General features: G+C 35.3%; 1 protein-coding gene across 2 annotated transcripts in view; it reads left to right on the top strand.

Annotated features, from left to right (window-relative positions):
• LOC140164715 (uncharacterized) overlaps window positions 1-2,329 on the top strand; it is a 158,665-nt gene extending 156,336 nt beyond the window's left edge. For both annotated transcript variants that reach the window (XM_072188070.1, XM_072188072.1), the window contains exon 5: window positions 1,315-2,329. In XM_072188070.1, coding sequence (XP_072044171.1) covers window positions 1,315-1,500 — 186 coding nt within the window. In that variant the 3' untranslated portion in view covers window positions 1,501-2,329. The remainder of the gene's footprint in view (window positions 1-1,314) is intronic.
• Window positions 2,330-17,651: the final 15,322 nt, after the last annotated feature.

Genomic DNA, 17,651 nt, shown 5'->3' with positions numbered 1-17,651 from the left:
GGTTACAATTTCTGGTTGTCCTTCTAAGTTTTTGGTTGTCCGTATGTACTAAGGTCCATTTTGGCTACAGATTTATGGTTGTCCGGCGGACAACCGAATCAGTATTTTTGGTTGTCCAGCCACTTCTTTAGTTGTCCCGGGCAACTGGACAACCAAAATTTCGAACGCTGGTGATGAGGCTTGTGGCTTTATGTCTGTGCATAGCGCACTATAATTCAGAGGATTTTTTTAGTGAGAGAGAGAGAAGGTCAGATGGTGAGAGGGTCAGAGATATTATGAATGGGATAAAAAAACACAGGAAAGAGAGAGATGGAGAGAGAGACAGACAGATGGACAAGAGGAGAAGAGGAGAGGAAGTTGCACTTTGTTAACAGCCAAGATTAAAACACTTGATAGCAAGAGGCGCTATTTACTTTTCCCTCTCCTCAGACACTCGATTCCATCTCGAACAATGGATACAACACAATACCATTTGCCCCCTGCATAGTAGTTATATCAAGTGGGGTTATTTAGAGGCAGTTTTGATTGTCCCACGTTCATTTATTTCTTTTCATTCATTCCTATTAAACCTGAGTCACCTATAAATCAGTGATTTTGCACTCTTCTATGGTGCCCAGATGTGGTCACAGACAAGTTGTGCATTTTATTCTGAGCTAGTAAGGCTAAGTACACATAGACCTCCCCTAGTTTGTATTCATTTATGATTGAATATTACACAAAAGATAAAAAATCAAATGGGGAAATGAAAAATAAGTGGCTTGTTATAAACTTTGTAGTTGTAACTAGTTTTGTTTGAGATTCAAGTGTGTATTTTATCCGTAAGGTTGTTAACAGTTGCATCGCCAAGTGTGTGGCATCGGTTTTCTGTGGCAATGTATTCTCATTTTTGTTAACTTTCATCATATGGTGTAGTGGAAAATCAATGCTTGTGTAAAAAACACGGTAAACATTTGGTTTCATGCGTAAGCCCCGAGGTTAGACCGTGTGCGTTTTCCGTAATGCAACCTTTCAAAGCAATTTAGCAATAATGTTGTTTGAAATATTGTAAGATCTGTCACGACACTCCAAAGTGAATACGAGAAAAGGTTGTTCTTGTTTTAATTGCAAGAGGCAGCTGGAAGCAGTACGGGCAAATCATATTTCAAAAGCTCACCCGTACTTAGTTACGCCAACTGTTTTAATCAAAGGGTCTCCGATTGATTTTTTACTTGAAATTGCACAAACACAGAATAAAAAGTAAATTCTTAGATAATTGAAATGATACACAATGTTGTATGACTGGGATGAATTTCATTTATTATTCCACGCTTACAGGAACGTGAGGAAAAAGAGACGCTACGACAGGAGATCGATCGTCTGCGAGAGGCACTGGTGAGCTACGCGGAGGCAGCGGCCAGTCACGAGTCCCCATTACGGGGCAGCAGTGAATTGACGGCGATGTTCAATCGGTTGACTGCGATACGCACCGTGGAAGAAGCGAAAGCTGCTAGTGTGAAATAACTGGTTTTCTCACTTTTATAATAATACCTTTGGTAAAAAGATCTAATACACTGGTTCAATTATAAGTATGTTAAGTCAAGCCCATGGAAGCAAATTAATTTCATTTTGGTTTATTTGCGTAAACCTATGTCCTATAAGAAGGCACATATTAATATAGTGAAGATTTTAACCAAAGTCGGTGAATTATAATTATAATAGTACTTCACTCAACTCAGTACCAAATGTAATGAAATAATGAATATTTGTGAATGATGGTCATTTCAATGCATTTTCATAAATATTAATTGGATTTGCTCACTCAAAATGGCCGTTAAGTTCTTAACTGAAGTCCTGGACAGGGCTATAATGGATGGTAACACTGTGCGAACATTATTTTACGACAAATTTTATGACGTACAATGTGAAAGTTGCACTTGTCAAAAAGTGATTCATTTACCAATCCTCTGTTCCAATATTTTCAACTTTGACATTTTTTTAAAAAGAAAACAGCCTAGAAATTTAAGAAAATTTCATACCTAATCGGAATAAGTCCTAAATGAGTCCAGGACTTAAGTTGAAATGCTGTTTTAAATGGTTGGAAAGCTTGGGCAGCAGTGTGAGATTAAAATAGTATAAATAAATGTGGAAATCTGCTGTATGAAATGCAGCAGTCTTCCACTTTTACTTTTGCTGTTTTGAATGTGGGACCAATAATGTCACAAATACTGTTTTTGGGATGTCCTACACTAAGTAGTTGAATTAACTGTTTATGAAAAGTTCTTTATTTCTATTGAATATTGACATGTGCACTTGACTCTAACTCTGTCTTAACAATAAGCCAGTCAACTCTTTATTGTAGGACACAGGTCCAAAAAGTTGATTAACCAAAACAAAATGCTGGTGATTGTTTATTTGATGAAACAACTTGGCACAATTTCTAATTAATTATTTGGTCTTGGAAATGGGCTATTCTAATAAAATTCACACTATCCCTGTGGAAGATTTGGGAAATATATTCAACAGGGGGAGTATCAATTTCAAATGGAACAAACACATATTTATAAGCAGCTCCATTTGAATTTCATACACTCTCTGAGAAAGATTCAACATGAATCTTCCACAGAGGGACGGGAAATTTCAAATAGCTGCCTAATGTGTTCATTCCATTTGAAATTCATACTCCCCCTGTGGAAGATATTCCCCAAATCTTCCACAGGGGGTGTGTGAATATTAAATGAAATAGCGCAATGTGATATGATCAAGCAGCGAAGTTCTTGGATACTTGAGCTGGCAACATTCAATTTTCTGTTCATTTTCAGTGGCGGCAAGAGCGGGGGGGGAATGCCCCAGTCAGAACTCTTTCCCCTGTTGCCCCCAGAAAAAACAAAATTACTAAAATGTCCCTTTTGCAGTAATTTTGCCCCCCCCCTGAAATTCACTTTGCCCTCCTAATTCCCCCACGAAAAAAAATTTCCTGGCGCCGCCACTGTTCATTTTATATCAAGACCCAGACTGTCAGGTTCAGTGGTTAAGATTGGCTGAAAACGTCATCAAAATTAGACTTGATATTTTTAATCAGAAATTGTCATGTTTCAGCAAATGATAAAAAGAAATGGGATATATCCCCTTTTGACAAACTAATTTCATCAAACAGCTTGATCAGTTCACATTAAAACCAGTGCATGTGCCTATATTTTGTACTTTTTTTAATGTATTATTTGGACAAATTGTTTCAAAGATTATTTAAAAGTTAACAGTTACTGTTATTAACTCAACCAAATTATGAAATCAGTACTGAGTGATGAGCTCTAGCATGCGTAAAATTGTCATGCTTAAGTCGGAAACAAAAGAGACATCAGTACTGAGTGACGAGCTTTAGCATGCGTAAAATTGACATGCTTTAGTCGCAAACAAAATGGTCATGATGTATTAAAAGATAATGGTGGAGGTTAAACATTGATCAAAAGGTCATTTATTGTTTTGTATATTCTTATTAATTAATATTCTGTTCTGATATATTAAATGAATTTAATCAGTACCAAAGCTGTTAATTTTGATTAGATAATTTTATCTCTATAATAGTGAAAAAAATGAAATGTTATTTACTACTAATCCATAAAATGACATTAATTTGATTCGAAAAGAATTTGGAAATTAAAAAAAAACCTTTATTGAGTTAACATTGTTACACGCCGTAATTACATATTCCATTTCAGGATTGAAAATGTCATAGATCGTCAAAAATGACGACCTATAAAAATGTGCTGTAGCTGCCGTAATTATTTTATTATTTTTATAGCATCAAAGAGAAAGTCACAATTTGCAAAGGGATATTCCAGTTGAAATCCATACACCCCCTGTGGAAGATATGACCTTAATCTCCCACACAGGGAGTGTGTATTTCAAATGGAGTCTCCCATTCAGGTAACCCCATTTGCAATTCACCCTCCCTGTGTGGAAGATGAAAGTCATGTTTACCATATGGGGAGTATGAATGTCAACTGGAAGAGCCCAGAGTGGCAAGTACTTAAAATATATATCTTAAGCCTTGATATGGGTTGTGGTTTAAACTGTCTTCTTTACTCAATTTTTCTTGTACCAACTCTATAAAATTTATAATAATAATTTTTCTTTATTATTACTATGATTTGATAATACGCAGACCTGTATCTCATGAATTTGTACAAATGTACTATTTTTATATTTAATTTAATATTTTGTGTGTGTTTAACTCTGAAAAATTATTACACTACTGTGTATGACTCATTATTTCAAACAACTTCCTAAATGTAACAATTAACTAAGTACAACAAATGTGATATTTATGATGAAAAAGAAACAAAAAAAATGTAGAAATAAGAAACAAACAAAAATATGATGATGTATATAGTTATAATAGATGTTGTTAGTATAACTCTTTGGAAAAATTGTAAAAGAGTTATTATTGTTTATTTTTTAAATTGAAATGATTTATATAACTTGAGTACAATTGTAAAAATGTGATCTGGAAACAGTTTTGTTTTGTTAGTTTTGACATGTTATGTGCCTATTACATGGGATCGAAGAGAAAACGCACATCAGGTTGAAACTGCATTGTTGTCACAAATTTCTACCAAGTTCAAATCAAATTTAAGGAGAAATTGAAAGGAAACTTATACCCTTTAAATTGAGACAATAACCAAAAAGTTACGAAGGAAGACAAAAAGAAACACTTTATTCCAAGTTTCAAAGTCATAATTGCGTAATCACTATTTTGAGCAAAATTACTTTCACTTAGCAGTACAAGAACTTGAAACTAATTAAAAATGCTAATTTAATCAATTTTATTTTCAATATTTACAGATAACAAAACAACACAAAAACAATAGTCTATGTGATTCTTAAGTGGTTAATGTTCCAAAAATGTTTTGGATATTTTCTTTCAGAACTGTCTTAAAATTAATATTATTGATTTTTGACATTGAGAAAAATATCACAATGAATGTCAAATCACAATTTGGTTTCATCAGTGAAATACAATTGATCTTGAATCTAAAAGGCAATTGATCAAGATTCCCTGAATGCTCAGGTCAAGGTGGTATCAATCATGCATTCATACATTAAGATACTAACCAGGTTTAGTTATGAGGGCAGAGTACTACATGGCTGTCATGCATAGAGCATGGTCAGGGTGTTCGGCCAATATTAGCAAGCAAGAGTCCACAAAGTTCTCTCAACTTGATCTGAGCCAACCATGCTATATGTGTATAAAACCGGGTTAGAAATAAGCCCAGATTTCCGAGGGTTATCTATGGGCTATTTGATCAGGCCTAAACTAAAATTTTAAAATGGACAAGTGATGTACAACAGGTCAAGAATTTAGCATTTCATCTATGGGCCCTTCTCATCAGTTTTTACAGACTTTTGGTCAGAGGGTCCGCCTTATTTTTAACGCTCTGTGTGACAATCACAAAGCACTCTGCATCCAACTCTAACTCAAACTTTATTATTACATGGTCATCTTCATTAGTACATACGTGTGACTGACCATTAAAATGTCCAAATGAGTCTAGTAATTAGTTCCATTATATCAATTGTGCTATTGACCCCTATTTGTAATTGATGTAAGATTGGCATAATCAATGGTGCATTGGCTAAAATGGTGTAAATATAACTCACAAACTAAACACACCTTAGTTACCTATACTACTATTTACATCTCATTTTTGTACAATTCTATTTTGCAGATCTATTTATTATTTAATTTTGAAACTTGATTTTGTAAAAAGGGTTCTCGGTTGAATGTTAGACAACAAGTAGAGAACATACAGTACCTCTACGCTGAATTTTTGTAACAAAAAATGATGTCAATTATACTGTAAATATGATAATTTAAATGATTTTGGGGAAATTGATACCAAATGGTAAATGTAGTGTGAAATTTGTAAATTTTTGTATATCCCGTTATTCCAAGTGTCTTGTAAAGTTAACATGAATAGATATTACTGCCATATGGGTTAAAAAAAACGTAATGGGGATCACCAAAAGTGAAATGTAATTATAATATCACATATTATAATAAAAGCCAGTATTAAAAAAACTGTGGGTGTGACAATCATGTCAATCAAACTCCTCATGGCCTGTGATTGGTTAGTATTGCATAAGCAGGAAAGGCACGCACCCCTAGTGCCGCCCTGGTTTATGCGATACTATCTAATTATGGGTTGTGTTGAAGTCTGACATAATTGTCAGATACTAAGAAGATTTTTTTTATTTCTGACTTTTAATTAGGCAATATCCTGGGACAGTGGACACTGAACAAACTGGTGCCAGGTGGGGCTGTACCTCAACTTTTTCTCACCACTGGCAGGCAGGTAGTTCTTGTTGAAAATTAGCAGTCTGTCCACAAAAAAAACCCTGCTGTACTATAACAAATGTTACATACAGATAACAATATACTGATCTAATAAGATACTGAGCAAGTGGATGTGAACTTCTGAAATTCTACACTACCTAACAGAAAAATTACCTGCTATTGGTGTGCTGGTAGGTTTAAGCTTATGTGAACCATGTAACTGTAATAAACTTCATATAGCACCAATCATTGTGCTTCACAGAAAGCCGCTGAACACATTGGCTCAAGGCACACTTTTTAGCATAATTCAGGGATGCATAGCTCTATTCTGATGCAGTACCCTTATTAGCCTAGATAAAATAACCATCACAGCCAGAATCATAATTAAAGAGAAGTTAAGGTACAACAGGATATTGCCTATGATCAATCAGGAATTTGGGAAGAAAAAAATTGTGTATATGAAGAGATTTATGTTATTGTATAATTGAAGAATTTTGTAAAAATTGAAAGGTAACAGACAGAGCATATCCCTGTATAGTCTTCTCCAAGAACTCAAATATGTGTGTAGTTGCTTGGTGACAGCTATTGATGCCAAAGGTTTGGAAATGGTAATGTGTGACCTGATCCCACAAGATCTGCATAAATATGCAAGTTGGTGGTTTCAAGACCTTGCAATTGTTGAGTTGCTGTTCTTTGTTTGAAGACCCTGTATAATCAGTGGTATGTCCTTTGTCAATGGGACATAATATGATGATTCTATTAAATTCTGTCCTCATTCACAAAGGACATACCATTGCAAATACAGGCGCCTTCAAGCAAAGGACATCAACTCAATAGTTGGAATGTCTCGGAACTCTCAACTTGCGACTTTACACTCATTTTGTGGGAGCAGGTCACAGTTAGAATAAAAGCGTAGAGTATCAACTAGAAATGCCAGTTTCAACTTCCATCTCACACAATATGAATATGAAAAGAGTTTGAAACAGATGACCAATGAGTCCAGGATTCGAACCTGGGACCTAGAACTTGGCAACCCAGTGTACTAACAACTGAGCTAAAGATTCAGCTAGTACAAATTATTTTCTAAAAGATAAGATTCTAGAAGTGCTTCCAAAATGCTTTCTGGATAGTACTATGAATGGTTAGCGAAAGTTCAGGATAGAACTCAATTCATTATGTGGTGTGGTAAGAAGTTGAAATCTGCATAATTATGTTATGTATTTAACTATCCACCTTCATGCAACTTTTTCTTATTTATAAACTATTATAGAATTACTTTTCTTTATTTCCTTGAAGCAACAGATGCTTCTGACCCTTTTCCCTCAACGATTATCCTGTTTTATTGAAATTGGGCAATTTTATGAAATAAAGTGTGTGAATGTTATATAGTAAATGTGCAACTATGATTATTAAAGGAAGAAAGGTGTGCACTTTTAAATTGATAAGTACAAGCTAGCTATGGTGTAAGTGGGTAACTTTAAAAGAACAGGCTTGTTCATAAATGAATAAACCTCTGATAATGCTGGGTATATTGACTGACCAACATGTTGTTGTACAGTAAAAAAGAAGTTAATAAATGAATTGGATGAAGGTGTTAGATAAAGGAGACTGAATTAATAGGCCAAATGAAAAATGGTTGTCTCTGAAATATATGGCAAAGTAAAGGCTGTCCGCTATGAAATTTGTGAACCAAACTTGAAAATTGATGACATTTATTTACATTATACCATGCCATGCACCCTTGGAAAAATGGTTCTAAGTAGAACCTAAAGAGGTTCTAAACTGTCCTGTATGTGGAACTTTAAATTGTTTTACAATGAACCAAAATGGTTCTTGGAAGGTTAGAATGAACCATCTTAGACCTGCAAAAAGTTCAGGGAAGGCCACAAAGAACTACCTTGGGAGTTCTTTTAATTTCATAAAACCTTTTTGCTTGAGTAATCCTATAATGTAGAAACCGTAGATCCTTTTTTTTTCAAAGTGTGTGGCATAGATAGAGCAAAAACCTTATTTCACTAGGATTTGAACACAGGACATCTGTAGACTGGTACTATACAATATAACATTGCAAGGAAGCTGGCTCAGGTGTGGCTGCTATATCCATTTCAAAAAGATTCTATACTCTTCAAAATATTTAAAAATACACCCCAAAAGGACTTTGGTTAGTGAACTATTCCAATTTTTGATTTACATTTAAATCTAAAAGATTTGATTAAAAAATCCTCAGGATTTAAAGATTAAAACATTTTAAGTTGTTCCAGTTAGCTTATCCATTTGAAATCTATGGAAGATATGACCTTAATGATCTCCCACACAGTTGCCCATTCAGGTAACTCCATTTAAAATTCACACTCCTTGTGTGGAAGATTTAAATCATGTCTTTCATACAGGGTGTATGGATTCTAACTGAATAGCCCAGTAGATGGGAAAAACACACCTCTGTATTTAACACTCAGCTTGTTTTCAGTTCATCAACGGAGGCCTCGGAGATTGATTTTAAGTTAAAATGAATCAATATCAACAAAATGAACAGAAAAAATGAGTCGACCGAAGGTGTATGATTGTTTTTATATTAAGGTAATATACAACGATGCACCTGACTTGTGTTTCTATGGTTATGTTGTATTTGTAAACGAAACTGTCATCTTAGCAACTATGTTTGCTATGTAACAAAACTGTTGTTAGAATTTGGTTTGTTTTGGGAGTATATTCATGAAAGAAGAACCGGGTTTTGGATATTACAAGATTCCTATTGGGGCCGCCTGCACAGGTACATCATCGCTAAGGTACTTGGCTGGTACTGTGCAGTACCAGTGAAGTACCAGTGAAGTACCACTGCTGGTGGGTCCTGTTCAGTAACAGCATTGGTACATACTGTGTAGGTACTGCTGGTGGATCCTGTTCAGTAGCAGCATTGGTACGTACTGTGTAGGTACTCTGTGCTCTGTGTGTACCAGTTAGGTACCTTGGCGATGGTGGTGTACCTGTGCAGGCGGCCACAATAGGAATCTTGTAGTGAGTGGACAAAAGTGTGTACCAGGCTAAACCATGCATGGTATTGGTCATTATTTGATTTATAGAAAGAAATAATTAACTGATGGCAAAGGAAGCCTAAATGGATTTTTTATAAAACATACGAAGCTTGTCATTAAAATTTTTAAAACAAATTTATCTATTGGTGTAAACTAAGTAAAAAAAGACTTGTTGCCATGGCAACACAACAAGTGTACAACAAATTTGCAGGATACTGCAGTGACCTACAATTGCAATGAAAAACCACAGAGGGAATGTCATCCTGAAATTTGGGCAGATTTTATAGGGGTAAATAGTGTACCACCTAGCAGTACTACATGGTCGGTGAACTGTGTGATTTGCAGTGGGATTATAATATTGCATGGGTTGATCAAGGCAAGCAATAGAGGTGTTACTCTTCAAATTACTCAAATGTGTGTCCCCATAAAAAGACTGTCAGAGATGACACACATGTTCGTTTTTTGCAATGGCCATTTATTTGTCTCGGAGAATTGGCCAATTTAATTGTTTTTTTGCCCAAAGTTGTTGACAAAAATATTGGCAAAAATATGTTTTGGAAGCATTGTTGAATGCATTGTGTGATTTCAAACCAATTTCATTATGTATGTAGTTTATTTTGATTGAATCTGATTTTGGGGAGGGGGCTGCATTCTGACTGAATTTTTAAATATGTGCAAGATCTAAAACGTACTATTTTTTGGCATAAGCACCCTCATAACCTAATTGTCCTTTTCTCCTGTCCAGAGCCATGAAGTCCGAATTACCTTCAGTAAATTTTCCAGCCAATTATTTCTTTTGTACAAATATGGGTCAAATAACTTTGGGTGTCCAGTTTTGTGGAAACTTCAGTGACCTGTGAAAAATCCCTAGTCTTGTAAAGGAATGGGATTGTTTACGGTTTGACCCGTGGTAGGTGTGTCAGATCAATATGATTGTCTTGTTTATAATGGGTGAAATGTCCAAAAATAACAACCAAACAATTGTTATGGTGGGGAAAGGCAGAGGTCATTTGAAAACTATACTGTACACATTGCGTGACCAAAAAAAAACCAAAGTGAGTTTTTTCAAGTAATTTTTTGTGATCAGGAAAGAATGCATTCAGGAGTTGGAAAACACTGATTTTCAACAAAAGGGGAAGTTTTTCTGAGTTAGTTTTTCATTTTTGGCAGGGGGAAAATAAATTGAGTCCAAACATTTGTAGCTAGGCTAATTTGCTTTAGTTAAAATCACCATTTGTATTTTTTTTTTTTTTTTTTATTTAGGGTATTTTGATGATTTGGCAAAACGTGGGGGTGGGCGTTATTGTGAAAAAGTTTGGTCATGCATGTGTTCACTATCATACTTACCACTCCTTTGCCCACCCCTAGGCAGGGGCACTCCCTCGCCCCCACCCCTGGGCAGGGGAGATGTGGTGCTGTAATTGCCTAAATGATTGAGTTGAGTAGGCCTATAAGTTGATTGCATTGTAATTGCATTGTTAATGTGTACTTGAAATACTGGTACACAGTTAGTGGCTTTTTTCCCCCAATGGTATTACAATTGACAGTGGTCAAGTGCACAGTGGTCAAGCCATTCAGTCCAGTACCACAACCAGTCAATACCAAACCCAAACAAGTAGTTACCATGTAGTAAAGTACTATAGTAATATGTTTATCTTTGTAAAACATTGGCCTTTTTATTGGAAAATGGAATTTGACCTTTGGCCCACCATTATATTCAACTATCTGTTTATTTGCAGCAGTTTGATACCCGTTTCGCACAACTCTTTGAGCAATTTAAGTTTATTTAACAGTTAGGCTTCCATGTCCCCAGGCCTCTGGTCAGTGAAAAGATAAATTTGTGTGGCGTCACACATGAGAAATTTGTGTGAAAGCCTTTATTACAATATTATTTGACTGAATCATGTAGGGCTTTGAGTATTATATGACCATTCAATTTCACTAAATGATGTTTTTTATGCATTTGTGCTGTTTCACATTGTCAGATGATGTAAAGCCTCTACAGAGTGACTGTGAAGCCCTAAACTGCTTAAAGCTGTGAAGCCATTCTTGCAATACTCCCACTGAAAGGGTTCCACCAGGAAAGAAGAGAGTACTTTGATAAAATCATCTCAAGAATCAGCAACTCATAATAGAAAAAAAAAGATTTTGTCATTCTTTATTTTTTATGTAAAGCAAATTTCCATCAGAAACAAATACTTGTAGCAAAAGAAACCTCCTAATTTTATGGTCACAACCTTCTCCCCTTTTTCTCTGAAAGCTGACAATTCGGCAAATATTTCCATGCATGCAACTTTCAGTTTTGTCCTTAATATCTGGCAACTGAGCGGTACCAACCGTTTTGACACATGTTCTACCATAAGTTCTGCAAAAAGAACCACTTTTGAAAAAGCGAGAGCCCGGTATCAGAATTTACCATTTTGCAATAAAATGGCCGATATGTTAGTCAAAATACTGGTCTAGTTGTCAACATTTTGTGCAGTCAAAATACATATAAGGTGTATAATGTACTAAAATAGTGTATTATAATGCAAATAACACTGTATAAAAAATACCAAAGAATGGTAGAACCAATTTAAATTGCAATCACATGTTACCATGGTAACACAAATATAATAGTACACCATGGGGTGATCAGTTTGTTTATATGATGATAATTGTGATTTACATTGGTAGATAAATACAAGTACTGTTGAGATATGATTTGGTATTGTAAGAAATAATTTGATATGATAGTAATTTTTTTTCTTTTTTGGATAATATTAATATACATATTTATTTTGTGTAATAAGGCTTTAATTATTGTACTATTGATCTTGCTACTGATCATCTGTTGGTAATTGTAATGGTGTATGTATAGGTGGGATATTATTTGGGATAATGTATGACCAAAAAAATATGATTAAAAAAGAAAAGAAAAAACTTCTGGAAAGTTGAAACTATTGTCTTGATTATCTTTTTATTAGTGTGTATTTTTTCAGTGGCCCATGTTGAAATGCTGCCTTTTGATGTGTATCCAAGGACTTTATACGGGAACCAGTTGTGTTACATAAATTATAGGCCATATGGACCTGTATCCAGGGATAAAAGTCCAAAGCCTGACAACTTACATCCCTGTGTATCACACACATGCAAATCCCCACCCACCCCACATTACCCTTCTTGTATGGGGATATTTCACATTGGAGACCATTGAGTTTCATACACAAATCTGATAATCAATTAATTGCCATACTATGGACCTGATATTAGCCACATAATGAGGATATGGAAAGAAAGTTAAATTGTACCACCAAGTCCCTAAATTATTTAGAGCAACATGCATGGGGAGCAGCCTTTTCTCCAAGAATATTAGTAGGCCTACTTTGGTCTCGCTAGTGTTAACTGACATATATATAAAAGTAGTTTAGTAGTGGGTTCTTCTTGCTTTTAAACATAATTGTATTAGTAGTGAGATATAGAGTGCCTCTTTACGGTCACATAGCTCGCTTTTCAAGCAGAAATTGATGAATTGCACCCTCACATCCCTGAAATGGCCATACTGACCAATGAAACATTAGTGTCAATTCTGACTAACACCAATGGCTTGTTAGTGTTACACCATGGTATATTGCTGGACTATTTGCCAGGTAGTCAGGTAACCAGGGGGATACACTAGTCAAGCAGAAACTTGACTAATGTGGATGTTGCTTGACTAGGAAAATCGGTTAGTCTAAATGGTGTCAGTTTTGACTAGAGCTTTGCAAGAACTCAGTCCAGAACGTTTTGAAATTAGTCCAGCATCTCTGATTAAGACAAATGATGATTCCAATAAGATAAATGAAATCCCAGAAATCAAGTGAGTACACAAATAAGTACAAATTATATTTAACTCTCAGTGGATTAAAGAGCATGTATTTTAGCTTGTTTAGTTGTTTTACTCATGTAGGTAACCTTTTGACTTGAGAAGTACGTCATGTAAGCTTACCTACTTTGTAAGCTTACCTTCATGAGCAAAACAAAACAACTAAACAAGCTAAAATACATGCTCTTTTTAACCCACCAAACTTGTACCTCCTGTATACTCACCTCGTTTCTGGGATTTCATTCATCTTTTTGTAAATGTAGACAAATTCTAATGCTCTATCTTGTCATGAATGTGTTTATGCAGTCTGCTGTCAAGTTTTAGCTGATTTTAACACTTTGGTTCGTTAAGCGATGCATGCTCGTCACGATACTGGTCACGGGGCTCGTCAACTGATCAAGACTAGTGATGCTCATCCAGGATGCTTCGTACCTATCTTGTCAAGATGGGATTTTGCTCGTCAAACCGAACCTGATTTTGAACCACATTTGACTAATTAGTCAAATACAGTTCCCATTTTACTAATCAGGCTTCGGAACTTAATCAAGCTGAAAATTTAATTACCTGGGTGAGAATAATGGAAGACTTGCGTGTTTTGTTAATCAGGTCATCTGGACAAACATGCTGACCTTATTCATTGCTAAGAATTACCAATATGGGATGCGACTACTGCAGGGGCTGAGAGACTAGTTTCATTATCTGCTGACAAATGTACAAAAAATAGCCATACACGCAACCCTGGGGTCTGTTAGAGTCACTAACTACATGTATGTGATTTGCTATGCACCCACGTCCAAATAGTGTTTTAAAAAAGGTGTAATTTTCAGCATAGGGTGGCGTTGCTGTCTCTTGACTTTAAAAAAAAAGGGCGCTTTAGGAAAGAACACATTTAAGGGATACTGGCAGCCAAAAGCAAACACGTTTTATAGGGTTGCTTGGGAAGTATGAAATTTATCATGGTGAAATAGGCATTCTTTGATGTTTTTGTAAGAAAAGTAGTAGTTTCTGCCTATTCATGGCTTCACTTTATCTTCTTCTGGAGATATTGACAGTTTTATCAGGAAAGCTTGCTATTAACTATATGCCATTTAGAGTATTTTTGCAGAAGTGCTAAGTGTTAGCATGAAACTCTGTGATTAAGGTATGTAACATCAAATTTGAATTTGCAAAGCAACAGTGCACCAATTTATTGCTTGGACTTTCACACAAAAATTAAATGAAGAACAATTCAAATGTATAAATTGGATGGTTTACTTGTTGGTGTCCTTCCTGTCAAAAATGTCTGATCCATGAGTTCACTTTAAAGAAATTCTTATTAAAAAGTTGCCAGAAAACTTTTACCCAATGATTTTACCCAAATTTTAACAAGATTATTTTACCATAATCAATCATGTGAGGGCAGCAAACTGCATTGGCTAACTGCATGCTTGCCACAGCTTGTAAACTTTTGGCCCATCCCCCTTCCCATGCGCTGTAGTGAGGAGGCGGGATGAGGCACTTGGTTTCATGTGGATCACTCCATGATTCCGGCCTGGGGGGAAGAGCACAGCCTGCATGTGCAGCGTGTGTTGTATTGGATGCTGAATACCCGGGCTGAATATCTCATACTCAAACCACAGTAAAAAGGGTATTATAGCAATAATAATCTAAAAGAACCCTAGAAAAAGTACTATTATCTTCAAAAGTATGATTGGAACAAATCTTTAAAGCTACATGTATATATTATTTGTCAAGTTGTTCATAAAAGATTTATACAAAAGAGGAACCAATTTTGAAGGGCTAGCCTATGCCTGGCTATCATTACAAAATTTGCATTTTATGAAAACCATTGTTTATGCAATAAAGAAATTTTGAACCGACATTGTATATTTAACTATTTTCAAAGTTCAGAACTTACGACCCTTAGATTCTCACTGGACCCCTTATATTAAATTATTTGGGTTTTGCAGGGCTTAAAGGGTCCGAAAAAAATCAACTGGACCCTTTACATTTTTGAGATTGGGCTATCCCTGTCTCAGACGCCTGCAAGTTTGATTCTAAAAATTGAAATTAACTTTTAGTCTCACTTAGGTCAATCTAAATAATTAGTATTGAGTAAATTTACATATTTCTGTTATCAGCAGAATCCTTTTTAGACTACTTTCAAATTACGAGCATTCAGCTACATTCATTTGACAGTCAGTAAGTAAATAAATTGACGACACACAAACATAAGTACATGGCAGGGGTGGCCACCCCCTTCATAACTTTAAAAAAAAGAAAAGAAAAAGAGATTTCCTTGTTCTTAGGACTGTTTAAATATGCACACATTTGGTAAACACCTTGATTTGACAGGGATGAAGGTCCACTTTTTACAAAAGCATTAATAAGCCTGAAAAACAGTGTGAAAATGACCAGCATGGTCTTAAAACGGACTGAAAATAAAATAAATTGTGTAAATCTGGCTGGACTACAAGAAAACCTGAATTCAGGAAAAAGCCTGAAAACTTTCATCCCTGATTTGGGTATAAAATGGTGTAAAATTGCATATTTTCGCGCACAAAATGAACCCAATGTGTATCGACTTTCACTTCAAATAGTAGCAAACTGAAACTGTTTGTGTGCTGGGCTGAAATAATGCTTACTGGGCAAATTTGCTTTCTTCCCCCCCCCCCCCTCCCAACAAAAAGTCCAAGCATGCCACTGACAAAAATCAGCAATGGCTTCAATTTTCTCCCATAATAGCAATCACAAATATTATTTTCTTTCCCCAATGACACCAGGAATTTAACAATACCAGATAATTCATTTATTGTTGCATTCATGGATGACTTGATGTAACCTTAAGGGGCCAAGGTGATTATTGTTTTCATCAAAAATAAATACTGTGAAAGCTTATTGCCAATAATAATTATTTATTTGTCCAACAAAGGTTTTTAGTGAAAGGGTGCCTAGCCATGAAAGACATGCTTCATTGATTTCTGTATGGTCATTGGAAAATTAGAAAATCTACGGTCAAGCTTTTTTTTTCATATTTTAATTTTCATATTTTTGGGATAAAATTTGCGGAAGAATTTTCCTGTTTGTAATTTGTACTGCTTTTAGTCTGATATAGGCCTACTATAAAAACGAGCTTGAAAAACCGTGTAAAACATGCAGTGAACATGTGTTTTTTAATATTGTCTGTGGCAAAAAAAGGACAAAAAACAAACCTGACTGACCATCCTGATTTTGGAGCTAAAGGCCCTATACAACTTTTTCCCCACTCCACACAAATAAATAAATACAAAAATTAATAATATTGTTTGTTTGTTTATTTCTTTACCTAGGTTAGTCTGTAAGGGGCACATGCTTGGCATGCTTGGGGCACATCAGGGGAAATCCATAGTACAGACCTATGCAAAATGTACACTGGCCAGGGTAGCCTAGCCACTAAAAAGCATGCTGGTCCTTCATATTTAAAATAAAAATAACAAGAAATAACAACCACTCCAACAATCAAATAACAATTTTTCTCTTAGCCCTTGGGCTGAGAAACTGAATAAAAAACTGAATTCTTATCCCAGACCCTGATGTACAAAGAATTTTAATTCTTTGTATCAGGGCTAAGAGCAAAATTGTTATTTGATTGTTGGAGTGGTTGGCTTTGCTGTTTTGTTTCTATTTCTTGCTATTTTTAAACGTGGTCTTTTGTGTGATTTCATTAAAATGAAATCAAACAAAAAGAAATAGGCCTAACTACGTTTTTCCATGAAAAGTAAAATCAAGAAACCAGGGTTTTCAGCAAGAAATCATGTTTCTTGGTCAAAAACCTATTTCTATTCTGCAAAAAAATTGGCCATGTATATCATGTGTATCAGCCCACTATGTACTACAGTACTGTCAGTTGATAACATTAAAAGCCTGCCCTCTTGCTGATTCTCAAGATATACACAACACACTAGTATGATAGAGGGCATCATTACATGTTGTGTTTAGTCAGCAGGTCAGTGATGGGGGCTCTCATGTGGCGTTATCAACTTGATTTGTTTTTTCTTTACCAGATTTCATCATGATAGCAGTGTCACTCACTGGTTTTTGAAATGTGAAAGACAAATTCTATGGTATCATCAAACTTTGATTTTGGAACAGTAAGGTATAAGTAAGGATAGCACACCATGCTCGCCATGCAACCAATGAGTCGTCTGCTCATGGTTGGTTGCTGCCGGTTCATTTGAAATTTAATCCTGAAATGCAATAGCCCACTATGAAATAAAACATGGTTCCAGCCAAGAGATCAACTCTTTTGTGTATAGATAGACGAAGTTGAACAAATTATGTAAACTACTCACACAAAGAAAGTCCACACTTATGAAACCTGTCCACAAACCCTAATCGTGTTATGACAATTTGATTGATAAGTTCGTGTGCAGAATTTTGTTAGCTCCAATTTGATACCAAATTTGCTACCAAACACTCACAAAGATTGATACAATCAGTATAT

Source organism: Amphiura filiformis, chromosome 11, assembly GCF_039555335.1.
Source record: "Amphiura filiformis chromosome 11, Afil_fr2py, whole genome shotgun sequence".
NCBI lineage: Eukaryota > Metazoa > Echinodermata > Ophiuroidea > Amphilepidida > Amphiuridae > Amphiura > Amphiura filiformis.
The sequence above is the reverse complement of the archived record's forward strand: the minus strand, read 5'-3'. Positions and strand labels throughout refer to the sequence as shown.